Source organism: Canis lupus, chromosome 6 (genome assembly GCF_048164855.1).
Source record: "Canis lupus baileyi chromosome 6, mCanLup2.hap1, whole genome shotgun sequence".
NCBI classification, from domain to species: Eukaryota; Metazoa; Chordata; class Mammalia; order Carnivora; family Canidae; genus Canis; species Canis lupus.
The window spans coordinates 65,181,645-65,201,576 of record NC_132843.1 but is presented as its reverse complement, the minus strand read 5'-3'; the positions used below and the strand labels follow the sequence as shown (position 1 = coordinate 65,201,576).

General features: G+C 36.6%; 1 protein-coding gene across 2 annotated transcripts in view; it reads left to right on the top strand.

Moving 5' to 3' along the window:
* DHX9 (DExH-box helicase 9) overlaps positions 1 to 19,932 on the top strand; it is a 58,820-nt gene that overhangs the window by 15,514 nt on the left and 23,374 nt on the right. Inside the window, exons 4-12 of one of the 2 annotated variants that reach the window (XM_072830960.1) lie at positions 11,186 to 11,300; positions 12,278 to 12,390; positions 13,167 to 13,315; positions 15,633 to 15,679; positions 17,445 to 17,581; positions 17,905 to 17,994; positions 18,091 to 18,252; positions 18,396 to 18,473; positions 19,246 to 19,437. In XM_072830960.1, coding sequence (XP_072687061.1) covers positions 11,186 to 11,300; positions 12,278 to 12,390; positions 13,167 to 13,315; positions 15,633 to 15,679; positions 17,445 to 17,581; positions 17,905 to 17,994; positions 18,091 to 18,252; positions 18,396 to 18,473; positions 19,246 to 19,437 — 1,083 coding nt within the window. Of the gene's footprint in view, positions 1 to 11,185; positions 11,301 to 12,277; positions 12,391 to 13,166; positions 13,316 to 14,700; positions 14,838 to 15,632; positions 15,680 to 17,444; positions 17,582 to 17,904; positions 17,995 to 18,090; positions 18,253 to 18,395; positions 18,474 to 19,245; positions 19,438 to 19,932 lie in introns of those variants that run through there. The other variant, XM_072830961.1, reaches the window with a different exon arrangement.

Below are 19,932 nucleotides of genomic sequence, written 5' to 3'. Positions count from 1 at the left end.
ATTTTATTTATTTGAGAGGCTACAGAAGTGGCTGTGTGGGGAAGAGGGAGAGGGAGAGGGAGAGTGAGAAGCAGATTCCCCACTGAGCAGGGAGCCTGACTCAGGGCTTCATCCCAGAACCCTGGGGCCACAACCTGAGCCAAAAGCAGGTGCTTAGCTGACTGAGCCACCCAGGAGCCATTTTTAATTGTGTTAACTTCTACCCATTTTTAATTGGATTATTTGTTTTTTGGGTGTTGAACTGTATAAGTTCTTTATATATTTTGGATCCTAACCATTTATCGGATAGGTCATTTGTAAATACCGTCTCCATTTCACTAGGTTGTCTCTTATTTTTGTTTCCTTTTTTTGTACAGAAGCTTTTTATTTTGAGTCCCAGTAGTTTACTTTGCTTTTATTTCCCTTACCTTGGGAGACAGAGCTAGAAGAATGTTTTTCCACACAATGTCCGAGATATCTGTGGTAATGCTCTCTTCTAGGATTTTTATGGCTTTAGGCCTTAAACGTTAGGCCTTTAACTCATTTCGAGTTTATTTTTATATGGTGTAGGAAAGTGGTTCAGTTTCATTCTTTTGCATGATCAGTTTTCCTAGCACCATTTTTTTTTTTTTTAAGATTTTATTTATTCATGAGAGTCAGAGAGAGAGAGAGAGAGAGGCAGAGACACAGGCAGAGGGAGAAGCAGGCTTCATGCAGGGAGCCTGATATGGGACTTAATCCCGGGACTCCAGGATCACCCCCTGGGCCAAAGGCAGGCGCTAAACTACTGAGCCACCCAGGGATCCCCTCCACCATTTTTTAAGACAGTCTGTTCTATTGATCTCTGGGTCTGTTTTTGTGCCAGTACTATACTGTTTTGATTACTGCTTTGTAATATAATTTAAAGTTTTGATTGTGGTATCTCCAGCTTTGTTTTTCTTTTTCAAAATTGCTTTGGCTTTTCGGGGTCTTTTGTGGTTCCATATAAATTTTAAGACTGTTCTAGTTCTGTGAAGAATGCAGTTGGTATTTTGATAGGGGTTGCATCAAATCTGTAGATTCTGCTGTGGGTAGTCTGGACATTTTAATAATATTTGTTCTTAACAGTCCACGAACATGAAGTATCTCCATTTGTGTCTTCAGTTTCTTTCATCAACATTTTATAATTTTCAGAGTGTAGGTATTTCGCCTTTTAGGTGTATTCCAAAGTATCTTATTTTTGGTGTGACTGTAAATGGGATTTCTTTCTTAATTTCTCTTTGTGCTGCTTCATTATTGTATAGAAATGCAAGAAATGTCTGCATATTGGTTTTATATTCTGCATATTGGTTTTATATCCATTTCTAGAAGTTTATTGATGGAAACTTCAGGGTTTTGTATCTGTAATATATTATCTGCAAAGAGTGAAAATCTGACTTCTTCCTTAATACCAATTTAGATATCTTTTATTTCTTTTTGTTGCCTGATTGCTGTGGCTAGGACGTCCAGTACTATGTTGAATAAAAGTGTTGAGAGTGGATATCTTTGTCTTGTTCCTGACCTTAGTGGGTAAGCTCTCAAGTTTTTCACCAGTGAATATGATGTTAGTTGTGGATTTTTCATACATGGCTTTATTGTGTTGAGATATGTTTCCTCCAAACCTACTTTGTTGAGGGTTTTTATCATGAATGGATGTTGTACTTTGTCAGATGCTTTTTCTGCATCTATTGAAATGATCATACGGTTTTTATCCTCTTATTGGTATTAATGTATCACATTGATTGGTTTGCAAATATTGAGCCATACTTGCATCCCCCCCAAAATTCCACTTGATTGTGATGAATGATTTTTTAAAATACATTGTTGGATTTGGTTTGCTAATATCTTGTTGAGGATTTTTCCATCTGTGTTTATTGGAGATACTGGTGTATAGTTCCCCTTTTTTGTGACATTTATCTGGTTTTGGTATCAGGGTGATACCTTGTTGAATGAATCTGGAGTTTTCCTTCTATTTTTGGAATAGTTTGAGAAGGGTAGGTATTAACTCTTTAAATGTTTGGTGGAATTTGCCTGTGAAACCTGATCTTGGACTTTTGTTTGTTGGGAGTTTTTTTTTTTTTTTTTTTTTAAGATTTATTTATTCATGATAGACATAGAGAGAGGCAGAGACGCAAGCAGGGGAGAAGCAGGCTCCATGCTGGGAGCCCGATTAGGACTCGATTCCAGGTCTCCAGGAGGCAGGCGCCAAACCGCTGAGCCACCCAGGGATCCCTGTTGGGAGTTCTTTTTATTATTGATTCAGTCTCCTTGCTGGTAATCAGTTTGTTCAAATTTTGTATTTCTTCCTGCTTCAGCTTGGTAGGTTATATGTTTCTAAAAATGTACCTATATCTTCCAGTTTGTCTAATTTGTTGGCATACGTTCTATAATACTTTCTTATAGTTGTTATTTGTAATAGTTGTTGTCTCCTTTAGTTTGTGGTCATCTTTGAGCCCTTTCTCTCTCTCCCTCTCTCTCTCTCTCTTTTTTGGTAAGTCTGGCTAGAGGTTTATCAACTTTCTTGACTTTTTAAAAAAACCAGGGACTGGTTTCATTGATTTGTTCTATTATCTTAGTTTCTATATTAACTTCTGCTCTAATCTTATTTCCTTTCTTCTGCTGGTTTAGGTTTTCTTTGTTCTTTTTCTAGCTCCTTTAAGTGTAGGATTAGGTTGTTTATTTGAGATTTTCCTTGTTTCTTGAGGTAGGCTTATGTTGCTATAACCTTCCCTGTTAGAACCACTTTTGCTGCATCTCAAAGATTTTGGACTGTTGTGTTTTCATTTTCACTTTTTCCCACGTACTTTTTGATTTCTTTGATTTCTTAGTTGATCCATTCATTGTTTATTGAATGGATATTATTTAACCCCCTGTATTTGGGTCTTTCAAAATTTTTTCTTATGGTTGATATCTAATTTCATAGCATATGGTCAGAAAATTTGTGTGACTTCTACCTTTTTGTATTTGTTGAAGCTTGTTTTGTGGCTTCATGTGATCTATTCTGGAGAATGTTCATATGCACTTGAAAGAATGTGTATTCTACTATTTTGGGATAGAATGCTCAGAATATATTTGTTAAATCTATCTGGTCCACTGTGTCACTGAAAGTCACTCTTTCCTTGTTGATTTTCCTTTTGAATGATCTGTCCATTGATGTAGGTGATGTGTTAAAGTCCCCTACTATTAATTGAATTACCATCAATTACTTCCTTTATGTTTATTATTAACTGCTTTAAGTATTTGCATGCTGCCAAGCCAGGTGCATAAATATTTATATTTGTTATATCTTATTGGATTTTCCAATTTATTAATATTTAGTAATATTGGTACAGTATATATATATATATATACACACACACACACACACACACATATATAGGTACAGTCTGTTTTGTCTGAAGTGTTGATGCCTTAGCTTTTTTTGACACCTAAATATTTCTCCATCCCTTTACTTTCAATGTGCAGGTATCTTTCTATCTGAAGTGGGTCTCTTGTAGGCAACATTTTGGTCTTGTTTTTTTATCCATTCTGTCACCCTCTTTTTTTTTTTTTTTTAAGATTTTATTTATTTATTCATCAGAGATAGGGAGAGGGAGAAGCAGGAGGCTCCCTGGGGGGAGCCTGATGTGGGACTTGATCACAGGATCATGACCTGAGCCAAAGGCAGGTGCTCAACCACTGAGCCACCCGGGTGCCCCTCTGTCACCCTCTTTTGATTGGAACACTGAACCCAAGTAATTAGAATAGATAAATATTTATCGCTTTTTTTAAACTTATTTTGTGATTGTTTTTGTCATATTTCTCTGATTCTTTTTCATCATTTGCTGGGTTTCTTCTGTAATTAATATACTTGGATTGCTTTCTCTTTATTCTTTGCGTATCATTAATGGTTTTCGATTTGTGGTTACCATTACGTTGTGTATAACATACTCTGTATGTAGCAGTCTGTATTTGTTGATGATCACTTAAGTTTATATCCATTCTTTACTCCTCTTCACCCCAGTGTTTTATGTATATGGTATCATATTTTAGTACATCTTTTTATTTTGCGGATGTATTGACTTATTTTTTACAGAAATACATTTTACTAGTTTGTATTTCTTATTTTTCATGCTCTCACTTACGGTCTTTCCTTTCCACTTTAAGTCCTTTTTAATATTTTTTGTGGGGCTTGTTTAATGATCCTGAACTCTTTTAGCTTGTCCTTGTTTTGGAAACTCTTAGGTCTTCTTCTATTCCAAATGATAGCTTTGCTGGATAGAATATTCTTGACTAGATTTTTTCCCTTTCTGCACTTTGCATATTTATTGCCATTTTCTTCTGGCTGCCAAAGTTTCTGCTGGAAAATCCACTGATATCCCTGTGGGGTTTCCCTTGTATGTAACTGTCTTCTCTTGCTACTTTAAAATTTTTTTCCTTTATCTCTACTTTTTACCATTTTAATTACTGTGTCTTGATGTGGACCTTCTTTGGTTGATTTTGTTGGGGGATCTGTGTCTCCTGGATCTAGATATGTGTTTCCTTCCCCAGAATAGGGGAGTTTTTAGCTTTATTTCTCCAGGTAAATATTCTGCCCACTTTTCTCTCTCTCCTTGAGATTTCTATGATGTGAATGTCATCATGCTTGATGAAGTCATTGAGTTCCCTGAGTCTGTTATTTTGCATAATTTTCTCTCACTTGTTCACCTTGATTAATTTGCATTACTCTCTTCTAGTTCATTAGTTCATTCCTCTGCTTCTTTCAGCATATTTATAAGGGTCTCATTGATGTCCTCCACTGTTTTCAAGTCCATTGAGTATCTTTATGATCATTATTTTAAAGTCTCTGTCAGGCATTTTACTTATATCTGTTTTGCTTGTGTCTCTTGCTGTGGTTTTGTTCTGTTTCACTTGTGACGTACTCGTTTGTGTCCTTGTTTTACCTAATTCTGTCTGTTTCTGTGTGTTAGGAGAGTCAGCTGCATTTCTTGATCTTCAAAGTAATGGGCAGGATGTATACTTTTAACTAGGTGGCACTGACCCTTCTTCAAAGGGGATGCGCAGCTATAATGGAGACCAAGCTAGCCGGGGTGCTCCATAGAGTGTCTGGAGGTTAATAACCTCTTTACCTCTGCCTTCATCTTAATTGATAAATATAAAAAAGCAAATCCTCCTTGTTTAGTTCAGGCTGCTAAAACAAAGTACCATCACACTGACTGGGTGGCTTATAAACAACAGAAACATATCCTCACACTTCTGGAGGCTGGGGAGTATAAGATCTAGGCTCTGGCTGATTTAGTGACTGGTGACAGCCCACTTCCTGGTTCATGAAAGATTCTCTCACTGTATCCTCACATGGCAGAAAAAGCAAGAGATCTCTCTGTTATTTTAATAAATCACCAATTACTTTCATGGGGGCCTCATCTTCATGACCTAATCACCTCCCAAAGGCCTGCCTCCTAATACTATCACATTGGAGTTTAGAATTTCAAAATATTAATTTTGGGCATTCCATTCCTTATATTCCTGGTCACTGAAAACCAAGAAGTTATCCCATTCAAATACCTCAAGACTTGGGGCAGCCTGGGTGGCTCAACAGTTTAGCACCATGTTCAGTCCAGGGCGTGATCCTGGAGACCCAGGATCTAGGGAGTCCTGCTTCTCCCTCTGCCTGTGTCTCTGCTTCTCTCTCTGAGTGTCTTTCATGAATTAAAAGAAAACAACCAAGACTTGAGGAAGAAATTGTTTCTTAAGTTTATGTTGAAAGAAAATGAGGTAGAACAGGATTTTGGTGTGTTTTTTGTTTTTTGTTTTTTTTAAGATTTTATTTATTTATTCATGAGCGACACAGAAAGAGGCAGAGACACAGGCAGAGGGAGAAGCAGGATCCATGCAGGGAGCTCGATGTAGGACTTGGTCCCGGGTCTCCAGGATTACACCCAGGGCTGAAAGCGGCGCTAAACCACTGAGCCACCTGGGCTGCCCTAGAACAGGATTTTGGACCTGGAGTAGGCAAGGTGGCGGAAAGGAGAGGTCAGCACCATTGTTACCCACTGTTTTGTTTTGTATTTTTCCTGTGACTTGTCTAATAGGGTGTAGGGTATCCTTAGTAGAATAAGGTGTATTTTGCTTTTGCAGCCCTAATCTTGAAAAAGCACTGTGCTTCAAGTTATATGCTATCTGTATAAAATCTTTCAGTTAGACAGATTGAAAGTAAAGACATGAGTAAAGCTATAGCAAATAAATGACATACAAAATAAAATGGTATCAGTATCAAAATAAACTTTGAGGAAGAAAGAAAAAGACAAATATTAGTTCACAATATACCCATTCTACCTAGTATTAGAAATGCTCCTGTGTATACTGGCCAAATAAAATGGTAATGTGAGAAAGTAGCAAAAATCCTAAACATTAGGAAATTTAAACATTGATTTTAAATGAAAGTTAAAAATTATAGACTATTTAGAGAACAAGGTCAAAACTTTGGAAGGGCAAAGGAATTGTCATTTATTCAGAAGAATATCAAATACTTTTTGCACAAGACAGTTTTTTAGATGAATAAACTGGTAGTGTTTTTAAGACCCTGTTTATTAATTTAATCATGACAGACAGAGAGAGAGAGAGAGAGGCAGAGACACAGAGGGAGAAGCAGGCTCCTCACAGGAAGCCCAACGTGGGACTCAATCTCTGAACTTGGATCACACTTTGAGCAAAAGGCAGATGCTCAATTGCCGAGCCACCCAGAGGTCCCTAGTTTTCAACTCAGTAAAATGAAACAAGTAGAACAGGAAGAAATTAATAGAGATAAAATCAAATTGTAGAATTAGGAATAGTGATGAGTAAAAATTTTAGGTAATAAAAATTATGAATAATATCTTTGTAGAAAGGTCTATCCCTTATCTAATTAAGAAAATAGTAAAAAGCTATAGATTCACAGTCCTTTATAAAAAATCCATGTGGTAAGATAGGTTTGAGAATTCAGGATTTTTCATATTTTACTAAAGTAATATGGTGCACATTCCATATTTTATATGAACACCTCCAGCAAATCTGAAGCAAAATCTGGTAATCAAACTTCTTGCTACATCACCTTAATGAGTTCATAAGAGAAAAATACCTATCTACTCAGTGCTTGACTTAATAGAGCTTTTTTTTTAAAAAGCATTTGAAGGGGACCCCTGGGTGGCTCAGTGGTTGAGTGTCTGCCTTGGGCCCAGGGCGTGATCCCGGAGTCCCCGGATCAAATCCCACATCGGGCTCCTTTCATGGAGCCTGTTTCTCCCTCTGCTTATGTATCTGCCTCTCTCTCTCTCACTGTGTCTCTCATGAATAAATAAATAAAATCTTAAAAAAAAAAAAAGAAAGAAAGAAACATTTGAAGGCTGCTTAGGTGGCTTAGTAAGTTAAATGTCTGCCTTCAGCCCAGGCCATGATTTCAGGGGGATCAAGCCCCACTCAGTCTCCCTGCTCAGTGGGGAGTCCACTCCACTTTTCCTTCTGCCTCTCCCCTCGTTCATGCACTCGTGTGCTCGCCTCTCTCTCTCTCTCTCCCCCTCTCTCATAAATCTTTTTTTTTTTTTTAATTTTTATAAAACCAAATGCTTATTACCAATAAAGTACTTTAGGAAATGGAGTAGGAAAATACTTCATTGATAATGTTGAAAAGTATCATCTAAAAATAATAGGTGTGCTTAGCTGGCTGAATTGGTAAACACACTCTTGATCGCAGGTTTCTGAGTTAAAGCCCCACATTGGGTGTAAAGATTCCTTAAAATAAAATCTCTTTAAAAATAAAAAAAAATAATAAAAAAAATAAAAAATAATAATAAATAATAAAAAATAAAAATAATAAAAAATAATTTAAAAATAGGGGATCCCTGGGTGGCGCAGTGGTTTGGCGCCTGCCTTTGGCCCAGGGCGCGATCCTGGAGACCTGGGATCGAATCCCACGTCGGGCTCCCGGTGCATGGAGCCTGCTTCTCCCTCTGCCTATGTCTCTGCCTCTCTCTCTCTCTCTATCTGTGACTATCATGAATAAATAAATAAAAATAAAAAAAGTTTAAAAAAATAAAAAATAAAAAAAATAATAAATAACAACAATAATAGTATACCCTGTACTAAAAACAAGTCTTAGAGTAGTGCTGTTCAGAATGTTAAGGAATTAAGTTCAGAAATGCCTGCACATTTAAAAATACTAATGGAATTGTGACAGCAATTTTACATTTGTTGAATCTGATAATTAGAAAACTTGGGCTTGTATTTTGTATGTGTTTTATATTCTAGTAGGAGTCCATTTTTTGTATATATACAAGAATATTGTTTCCAGTGGATTAGGTGGGGGAAAACCCAGTTCTTCATTACAGACAGTTTGAGATGCATTGCCCTAGGGGGATTTCTGTACTGTAAAGTTAAGACAAAGACCAAGCACGGTCACCACCAATCTCAGTGTCATGCAGTAAATAAAAAATAGGGGTATATAAGAGAAAAAAATCGGTAGAACTATTATAAAGAATTTAATTGGGAAAAATCCTATTCACTGTAATAGTGAAATTACAAAGAATTTAAGACTGTGTAGTTTAAATATAAAAATTAAATTGCAGACCTTCTAAAAATCATCCTAAGTGAAAATCATGGACCTTTAAGAACAGTGTAACAGATTTTTATTGAAGGATAGATCATGAAGTCTTATAAAGAGCCCTGAGATTTTACCATACTTGCAGTCTAATGATTTCAGCCTGCTTGCTGAGGACACAAGATTCTGAGTCAGAGACAAAATGGTATTATTACTCATAGAATAGCAGGCAGTGTGTACTTCATGTTTGTGTTGGTTCCCACGTATCCCTAAAACTTTTGGGGACAATATGGAACAGATCCATGTGGATACTGAGGGCACATTGAGTTTGTATTACGCTTGAGGTACTTCTGAGTTTAAGAAACCCTCAGTCTTAGAAAGGGGCTGCTGGCAAACCTGCCACCCTCCCTACCTTTACTATCCTCAATAGGAAACAAATCTGCTTCCTACCCTGGAGGAAAATACTATCTTTACCTTCCAAGGTTATTTGCTATTCAGACATTCTCGAAAAGATGTTAAGTAAGACTTAGAGAACCACAGGATATCTGGAGAATTGTCTCAACAGATAGAAGACTTTATGAAATGTAGAGCCATATACTGTTTCTGAGTGGGAGTTCTGTTATCGTAAGATACCAGTTACTTCTTGTAAGAAAGGCTGTTCTCCCTGAGAACAGCCCTAAATTTTTATACGTTTAACATTATGTGATAAATTAGAGAAGTTAGGAAAAATAATGCTGAAAAATAGCCAAGAAGAATTTTTAAAGGTTAGAATAAATGGTCCACATATTAATAAAGAATTTTAATTATTGTAAGATAACAGTAACTATATTTACATGATGCTATCTCCAAATGAAAAAATATTTATAAACACATATATGAAAATATTGCAGAATAGGTCTTGGACAGGAAAGGCCATATTATGAAGGATCTCACAGGCAGAAACTAGATTTGACCACAGAAACAAAGACAAGGGATGCCTGGGTGGCTCAGCAGTTGAGTGTCTGCCTTTGGCTCAGGGCGTGATCCTGGAGTCCTGGGATTGAGTCCCACATTGGGCTCCCTGCATGGAGCCTGCTTCTCCTCCCTCTTCCTATATCTCTGCCTTCTCTCTGTGTGTCTCTCATGAATAAATAAATAAAATCTTAAAAAAAAAAAAAACAAAATAACTTTTGGTCAATAAGCAGCATTAACAAAGTTGGAAAAGGATAGCAAAAATTATTTGCAGCTTGTATCTTTAACAAAGAGTGAAATGAATAGCACTGAAATGTTAAATTCTTAGAAATTAGAACAACAAATATCCAGATAGAATAAAAGGCAGAGAAAATGTAAATTAAAATGATAGGCTACTGTAACAAAAAACTAAATAAACTAATATTGGTAAAGATGTAAAACACTTGATGTAATTCCCAGAATTGGAGACGATGTGAAGAAATAGATTGTCAGATATATAGTGCAGGAGCACATACAGAAGTCCAAGCTTTCAGTAATGCACTATGGTGCTTTTTAAAATGTTGATGGCTTTTGACCTAGGAATTTTACTTAAGTAAATCTTTCCTGAAAGGAATAAGCCAAAGTACAAAGGGTTTATGGCAGTGTTGTTTCACAATTTAAGATTGGCTGTAAGCTAAATGTTCATCAACATGGTATAGCTTGAGTTATATGTACTACATCCATACAATGGAATAGTAAGTCATTAAAATTCATATAGATTAATCTTTAAAGAAGCAGAAGATGAGCGGCATTTGGGTGGCTCAGTCAGTTAAGCATCTGCCTTCAGCCCAGGTGATGATCCCAGGGTCCTGGGATCCAGCCCCTTTCTTGACTCTCTGCTCAGCGGGGCATTTGCTTCTCCCTTTCCCTCTGCCCCTCCCTCCTGTTTGTGCTTGTGTGTGTGCTCTTTGTCTGTCTGTCTCTCTCTCTCTCTCTAGCGTGCTCACTCTCAGATCTTTAAAAAAATAAAAGGTAGAATATGTACATAAAATATTTTATATCTTTCTTGGAACATAATCTCTGGAAATCTCACCTCCCCATACTCTTGGTTGTATCCTCACTCGTTTCATTTTTTTTTTTCATGTGTAACCTAGAAGTATGGCTTTGCCAGTTCACTTTAGTGTTCTCACACAGTCCATATTTCTCTTTTTCACTTCATTTTTCTCTATAGTATTGTTATACTTGACGTACTTTATTCATTATTTAGTTCTGTAAGAATTAGAATATTTGGATATGGCTTTAAGTACAGAACATCCATCTCTTTTGTTCATTTTATCCTCCGTACCCAGAACAATGTCGACTCTATAGCAGGTTCCTAACAGATACTTCATGAATGTGGAATGAATTTATAAAACTACTAAATGGAAAAAAGTTAGCTATACACCATAAACCAATCCTACTTTCTTTTTAAAAACTGTATGTGTTTATATATTACACGTGTAAAATTTCCAGGTGGCGAATTAACAAGTAATTTTTACTACCCTTCTTTTCTGCCTCAAGTGAGAACATAATTTTATAATTATTGAAAACATATTACTATTACAGGGTTAGGAAGGGGTGACTCATGGGCCTCTTTTTAAATATAAAAAAATTTACTAGTCTGTGAGGGTGAAATTACTCACCCTGTCCTGACTTTTCCTCTTGCAGGTAGCACCTCCTCCACCTCCACTTACTGATACACCTGACTCCGCAGCAACTATGGGTGGAGGTTTACCAACAACCATGGGAGGGCCTCTTCCTCCACATTTGGCTCTTAAGGCAGGTGAGAGACTTGATTGTGTGCATATGATGGTGGTAAGATACACATGATCCTTCTTGGTCCTCATCTCTTTCTCATTTGGATAGAGAAAACTGCAGTAAAATTCCTAATGTCAAGACAACCCAAGGCCTTCATAAATTTACAAATATCACCAGTGATTTCTCTTACAAAGTGTGACATAGCTTAATTCCTTGCTGTCATTACTAATTTTTATTTCTGGATAGATTTTGTACAAGCTAGGACATTTTATTAAAGGGTCTTATTTATTATCCTTTCTTGTTTCTAACTTATTCCTATCAAATATATTGTAGATTTATACCTTGTGGGTCCAAAGTGTTTCTGAATTCTGTGTATTATCAAAGCTTTTATTGGTCTGGTCTGCATAGGATAGATTAACTAGGTTCTTGTCAAGTTATTTAAGTCTCAGATCCAGTATTTATGAAATGAAAATATCAGTAGTATTTATTTCATAAGATTGTTGTGAGGAATGAATTTTTTAAAAAGCATGTCATAGACTTAGTAGAGTTAATAATCAGGCAGTATTAGCTGTTTTTAGCTACTCTGCTTTCTTCCCAAGACTCATCACTTTCTTACACCTTTTTAGCTTCTACTTATCCCCATCATTAGCGCTAACAGGTTTCTCTCAAGGTCATATTTAGCAAAGAAGTGGTTTTAACAAATTTAATCAGTTAATGAACTTAATTTTAATGAACTTGAAAATGTATGCTAGATTGTCAGTCACTTATGATAATTGCTAGTATCTCCTCCCTACATACCAGCCTTGGAATTATCAATTTACACCTCTATTTCAATCATGAAACACTTTTCAAGTAAATCATGAAGATTTGGGGCACATTTCCAAATAATTGAAATTTTGGCTTTGGGTTATAGAATACCAAAATCTAAGAATACTCTTTAAAATATTTAGGATCTTCCTACAGTTTGATTAATTAAGAATACAATAATTTTCTTCCTAATAGAAAATAATTCTGGAATCGGGGCCTCTGGCTATGGTCCTCCTGGGCCCACCTGGGATCGAGGAGCGAACTTGAAAGATTATTATTCAAGAAAGGAAGAACAAGAAGTACAAGCGGTAAGATTATCATATCACTCTTTGTCACATATCCAGGATTGTGACTTAGTACTTGGTTCACTGCAAGGCTTAAGATACTCACAACTTAATAATTTAGTGATTCTCTTTAAGTCATTACTTGAGGCTGCTTGTTCATACAAGACAACATAACCCTAAGCTACACATTATAATTGATCACTAGAACTGCCTATGAAATAAAACCGTATTTTTCTGGTGGTACAATGTGTCCCCAACTGTTTTACAGGAAATATAATTAGTTACCTTAGTAAACTTCATTTCCTGAGCACTCGGAGTAAATATGTCTTCATAGAAAAGCTTATTAAGTATTAAAAGCCAACACGAGAAAATTTGTCAAGGTTTCTTAGGAATAATGTAAATACACAGTACATTAACTAATAGCTTGTTTATATAATAGGATCACCAGATGCAGCAGAAACTAATTCTAGTTCAATTTTGACTAGGAATAGGAGCATTAAAAATAGTTTTTGCGGGCAGCCCAGGTGGCTCAGTGGTTTAGCGCTGCCTTCAGCCCAGGGCCTGATCCTGGACACCCAGGATCAAGTCCCACATTAGACTCCCTGCATGGAGCCTGCTTCTCCTCCTGCCTGTGTCTCTGCCTCTCTGTGTGTGTCTCTTGAATAAATGAATAAAATCCTAAAAAAGTTTTTGCATTATAAGGGATGATACAAAGAAGATACTGTTATATATTTTTATACCTTAGACATGCATAACGAAACTAAAATTAATGCAGCCAACTGTAATTATTGATTCCATAGACTTTAGAATCAGAAGAAGTGGATTTAAATGCTGGACTTCATGGAAACTGGACATTGGAAAATGCTAAGGCTCGTCTGAACCAGTATTTCCAAAAGGAAAAGATCCAAGGAGAATATAAGTACACCCAAGTGGGTCCTGATCACAACAGGTTTGCTTGTTTCAGTCTTTTCCTTCTATAGTAAGTTAGAGTTGTTTTGTATAGTCATTGTTCTATTTTTGTTTGTTTTATCTGATTCAGTTTGTGGATTGGCAGTGAGAATTGTGAAAAGAAGATACTTTGCACAAGAAAAATTGTCACTGATTTGTAATTAGTAGTTTACCATGATTTTCACTTAGGATGATTTTTAGTTCGGCAAAATCTGTCATTTGTGTTGCTAGACTTTTGAGGTTCTCATTTGTATCTGAGAGGCAAATCATAGCCACAAGTGGTGGTTTGTCCGTGATTTAAAAATCAGCCCTAGGTGGTGAGTTTATTCACTGTGGTATTGTTGAAGGTAGTTACAAGGATTTATTTCTTTAATGGGTCAGGTTAGACACTTCAGTTCCAAAGTCTTAGGTAGACTGTATTGCATCTAGATCCATATTTTCCTTTAGCTTTGAAAGTTGCCAACTCTTAAGAGTTCCGTTGAAGTGTTTAAGGGCTTATTGTGAAGCTGAAGGATAGCTTCAGTCTTTGTATGTGAGTTAAATTAGCCTACTTTTATTCTGTTAAATAAATAAAAACATAAAAGGAGGTCATTGTAATAGTTGACAGTATGTTTCTCAGCCTGCTTGCTATTCTTCCTGAGAGCATTCCAGGGTGTAGTAATTATTACTCCCAGGAAGGCTCATATGGATTAGACTCTTCTGGGGGCACTGTATTTTTATTGGAAGGTAAAGAAGGCTATAGTGGAAACCTTCTGGATGATTTAATTTGCTGTCCTTTATTTATAAAAAATTACTCAAAATACATTAAAAGTATTTTCCTTGAAAATCAGAGTGTTCTCCCTCCAATACATCTAGTAATCCTAAAATCATTATTACTAAAATAAAACTTTGACACTATGGTCAAGATGATGTTCAGAGCATGGCTCCCCCTGCCTTCTACTACTTGTTCATTCCTGAATTCTCAGATACTTAATTTGACATCAGATTTTTTAAAACCCTCAGAGGTTATAAAGGAAGGATCCATTTATTAATTTTTCTTTAATATTTTGTCCTTCTGAACTGATTTAGCTTATTAGTAGCACTTGGTGATTTTAAGAACAGATAAATGTGTCTGGAGCTTGTTGTAAACATGTTTTGATACCAATGTTTTATCATTGACTCCTGATACAAAGAAATGAAGAATTCAGGATATGACAGGGAGGGAGGCAGAGACAGTTGGGGGAGCTAGGACACAGCATCTCCTTGTATGTCCTTTATTTAAAGGCATAACAGACAGCAACACCAGAGGTCTGTGTTCATACACACATGTGCTGCTGCTTAGGCTGAACTAAGCAATCACATGGAAAACTATTGTAAACTGATTTCTGGTGTCGCTGTTCCCCCTAGGTGGAGGAGAATGAGATTGAGTGCTGACTTTAAGCCTGGCTGAGAAACATACTGGCATCGGTGTCATTAATGAAAGGGTGGATGTTGTTCCCCTGAAAGCCAGTGGCCTTTGACCCCTGAAGCCGCTGTGCCTGAAGGTCAGTTCACAAGAGGTATAGGAAGGAGTCTAACATTTATTTTTTTCTTAAGCCTTACCTAACCTTTTATTCACAGCACAAAGTCAAGGCTAGAATGTACCTGACCAGTGGAAGGATCAGAAAGCATATAGTTTTCAAAGGACAGTTTATGCTTTATTGAGGCCTAAGTTCATCCCCTAGAATCTGCTAGCAATTTCCAAAAACATTTTGTTCTCTGATTTAAATAAGTGTGATATAAATAAGCTAAGTTTTTTTGTCATCAAGGGCTGCTTCCAACTGCAGGCAGATAGCAGACCCCTGCCTCAGGAGCCACAGATACAAGCCTAGTGTTTGTATGTTCATGTGTATGTGTGCATGCATGCATATATCTAGCTTAACAGAAAGAAGTCATTAATGGGTGGCCCATGCAAAGCAATAAAATAATCAAAACTGTAATTTAAAGAATTTGGGGCCTGTGTTATTTCTTGGCCCCAGGCTAAATGGAAAATTCCTTTGTGTTCTAGCCATTGAGACTGCAACCTTTGGAGTAAGTAAACACAGAATCTAAAACCTTAACATTTTCTTTTCATGAACAGTTGGCTTGTCAACTTTGATTATAGTTGTCTTGTGCCATGTACATTATTTGAAGTTTACATATACTTGATTTGTTCTAGGATTGAACAGAAATAAGTGTTTACAATGGTTTTTTTGCTGTGACTTGCCTAAGCAGTTGGAAAGCCTGCCTGATTTGGGAGTCCTGGATTTAGAAATTTCTAACAGTGGAATTCCTAACCTTGTTTGTATATGTTCTTACAGGAGCTTTATTGCAGAAATGACCATTTATATCAAGCAGCTGGGCAGAAGTAAGTGTTACTGTTTCCCTGCTACTTTGAATCTTATATAGTGGAGTAATACATTAAAGTCTTCAGCCACATAAATATAAGCTTTATTAGTTGGAGTATTAATTGAAAGGTAGCATCCTGGGGTTTTTTTAGAATATTAGTAATTATATGAATTAGAGGGCCCGGTTTCCCAGTTTGCATGTAAAAAAAAAAAAAAGGATCATTGCTGGTAGTGTATTTCAAAGGGTAAGAGATGGCAGGTAGACTACTTAGGAGCCCACTAGTGTCAGAGAGCATTTTTTTTTTTAAATCTCTCTACATAAAAGTCTTTTTTTAATTTGTTCAGGTAGCTAGGTGAAATTTAGAAATATATTGGATGATAACATTTGAAACCTCAAGGTGGATGTGCATTTAAGAGTCACAGAGTCAAGAAGAGGTGAAAAAGTTAGCCCGAGAAAACAGTAATGGATTGGGGTTATTCATAAAGGAAGTGAAAAGGCAAAGATATGATCAGGTATTTGCTGTTCTTAGACAGTAAATTTAAAGCAGGCAGTGTGTTATGCATGAAAGTAAGGAACTGGCTCTTTGTACCTGGTTTTGTTACTGACGTTGGTGGGACTTCATTTACTTATCTGCAGATTGAGAGAAATGGCCTAAGATTTTTTTCAGATGGAGAATTCTGCAACTGCCACTAAGAATTTAAATGTATAATGTGTGAAAGACTTTCCTCATAAAATCAAACGTTCAAATGAATCATCAGGAGTTGATGTTGAATTTTTTTATCCTAGACTTTATAAATAAGTTAGACTTTATAAATAAGTTAGACTTTGGGTGGGATGTTAAGGGAAAGAAGCTAAAGACAGTCCAACTTGTACAGTTGATCTGACCTTCAGAATTAATTTGACTAAATTGGCTAGTAGGCCTGAAGGTATCTGTGGCCCTTCCTTGCCTTAAGCCATCTCTTAAAGTTGAATGATACTGGAGGAGAAAAACTTTGTATTGGCATTTTCTTTAAGAATTTGAGTAGTAGTTGGCTTCAGTCTGGTGCCAGGATCAGCAAACTGTAGGCCTCTGGCCAAATACAGCCCACTACCTGTTTTATGAACAAAATTTTATTAGAACACAGCGATGCTTATTTGTTTATGTCAGGGGCTAACAAACTTTGATAAAAGGCCAGATTGTAAGTATTTTAAGCTTTGCGGGTCACATCTATCACCCATTGTTATTTTTGTCTTATTTTTACAACACTTTAAAAATATATAAGCCGTTTTTAGTTCCTGGCCCCGTTTGTAAAACCCTAGTTTCTGTGTTGTCTATGGATGCTTTCATGCTTTAGGCAGAGTTGAGTGGCTGTGACAAACTGTGTGGCCTGCCAAACCTAAACTATTTATGATCTGATTCTTTATAGAAGATTGCCAACTCCTGGTCTCAGTCACTACTTTGGACCCATTTTCATTTCTTTCTTTGTTTTGCTTTTCAAAAGTTAAACCGCATTTTTTTTTCATTGTTTTAACACCAGGCAATATTAATGACAACTTGGTAGAAATAAGTTTTCTGCTTTTATAATGATTTGTCCATATCTTAGTATCTGCCTATAATCAAGATGGTTATTTAATATGCTGTTAATGGAATTGCTTTTGGTTAGCAATTAGCATGAAAAAGTCTGTAATATACTCTGTATTTTAGAGAGACTTTTGTACCTAAGACCCTAGTTGTCATGATGAGATGTTTCTTTGCTCAGATGATTTATCCTATCGTCTTTGGTAATCTTGAACTTAAATTATAGGGATTTTCGCACGTGAACATGGATCAAATAAAAAACTGGCAGCACAGTCCTGTGCCCTGTCACTTGTCAGACAACTCTACCACCTTGGAGTAATTGAAGCTTACTCTGGACTTACAAAGAAGAAAGAAGGAGAGACAGTGAGTCTTTAGACTTAGTAGCCCAGAGGGATATTTTGCAATTCCATTTAGCTTTTTATTAGTATTTGGCTAAAGAAGTTTAATTCATAATTCTTAGAATCTTATTTCAAGAAATGGAAATGGAATGATCATCTGTCTGGCATGATACTGTGTTCAGAGTAGGCAATAAGTAAATAATCATTATTCTTTTCATGGGGAACTGACTCATTGTTGGCTTTAGGAATATTGAGGCTTAATGCTGACTACATGGCCTTAACTCTGGTAGATTTGAGTACTGCTCATATGTTTGTTATGTAATTCTTATGGCTATCCTTTTTCTGTAGGTGGAGCCTTACAAAGTTAATCTCTCACAAGACTTAGAACATCAGCTGCAAAACATCATTCAGGAGCTAAATCTTGAGATCGTGCCCCCAGTAAGCATATAATTATTTAGTTCACCTTTGTATTGAACATTCCTAGTCAGACAAGCAACTGGTATTGCTTTTTTTGTTTTTCTTATTTTTTAATAGCCTGATGATCCTTTTATGCCTGTGGTACTGAACCTTGGCAAATTGGCTCACTTTGAGCCATCTCAGCGACAAAACCAAATGGGCGTGGTTCCTTGGTCACCTCCACAGTCTAATTGGAATCCTTGGACTAGTAGCAACATTGATGAGGGGCCCCTGGCTTATGTAAGTCCATCATTGTTTTTGAGCTCAGACTCCTTGTGTTTTACTTTTGAATATATTTCATTAAGATCTCTAGATTTTTAAAAATGTTTTTAATTTGAAGCTGTTATGTGCTTTTGTTTTACTGTTGCCTTACCATTTTATAGGCTACTCCAGAACAAATAAGCATGGACCTCAAGAATGAGTTAATGTACCAGCTGGAACAGGATCATGATTTGCCAGCAGTAAGTCATTGAAGTATTTAGACATATGGTCCCCAGAGTTCAGAACTTTCTAGGTATGGGCAAAAGAATAGTGAATAATACATTTTGTCCTTTCTAGGGAGGTAGATCAAAGGTATTTACCAAACTTCTAATTGTAGGTACCTCTGAAGATAATTGCTTTTGAGTTAAGGGCCTGGGATTCTTAATGTAATGGAGATTCAGATAAGTTTTTTTGGTGTTTTTCACTATTTTTAAGGTAAAACAACATTAAAATGTTGTAAGAAGGGGAATGTATGGAATGTCCAGGGAGAAAGGAGGAAAATAAGGATGTGGACAAAGCCACAAAAGAGAGTCTTCACAAATTCAGTGAAGAGAAGCATATATTCTGTTAGAGATAAAAATATATACGTTGTTTTATGAAAATATATATTTTTGAGTATGAAGCCAGTGGGAAGGAATGTTTTCATAGAGATGGGAAATTTTTTTTTAGGATTAAGACAGTCGCTTCTAATGTATATGTTGGTAAAACTTCGACTGCTGTGGAGCTTTTCTGAAACAGATCTTAGGGGAGCGCCTGGGTGGCTTACCTGGTTGGGTGTCCTGACTCTTGGTTTTAGCCCAAGTTACAATCTCAGGGCCATGAGACTGAGCCCCATGTTGGGCTATGTGCTCAGCGCGGAGTCTATTTAAGATTCTCTCCCCTTGCCCTGCCCTCTCCCCAGCCCCACACCTCCACACACACACTCTCTTACTCTCTTCTCTCTCCTCTTTCTCTCACCCCCCCAAAAAAAAGATCTTACAGGAGAGAGAGTTGCTGCCTGTGAAGAAATTTGAAAGTGAAATCCTGGAAGCAATTAGTCAAAATTCGGTTGTCATTATCCGAGGTGCTACTGGATGTGGTAAAACCACACAAGTTCCACAGTTTATTCTAGATGACTTCATCCAGAATGACCGAGCAGCAGAGTGTAACATTGTAGTAACTCAGGTAAGTAGTGAGCCAGCTTACAAGGGGGGTGTCTGGTGTTGATAGAGTTTGAGAGGTGGAAACACCTAGAGGCCAGGCTATTTCTAGTTCTTTGTAACTCCCCTTTGTAGCCACATTAGGCCCTTTAAATTTTTTTTTTTTTTTTTTAAAAGAAGTTAAGTCTGGTTCTAATCTCCTTCACTGATAAGCTGAACTGAACCATGTAAATGATTCTTCTTGTCTGGGCTAGAGGTAATCTTTGGTCCTAGAATCAGACAAGACTGAGAATATTTTTTCCTTAAGTTAATATGTAAATGTTGGTCCTCTCCATCTTAAGATCCACCTTACTACTCAGAGCAAGAGTAGGCAAGCCAACAAAACAGGTAATGGTTGACTCTAACTGAATGCTTTATGTATGCCAGGTTCTATTTGAAACAGTTGGTATTTTCTAAACTCATTTGAAGTTTATTATGACTCTAAGATGTACATATTTTCTTATTTAGTATTTCTCCTTCA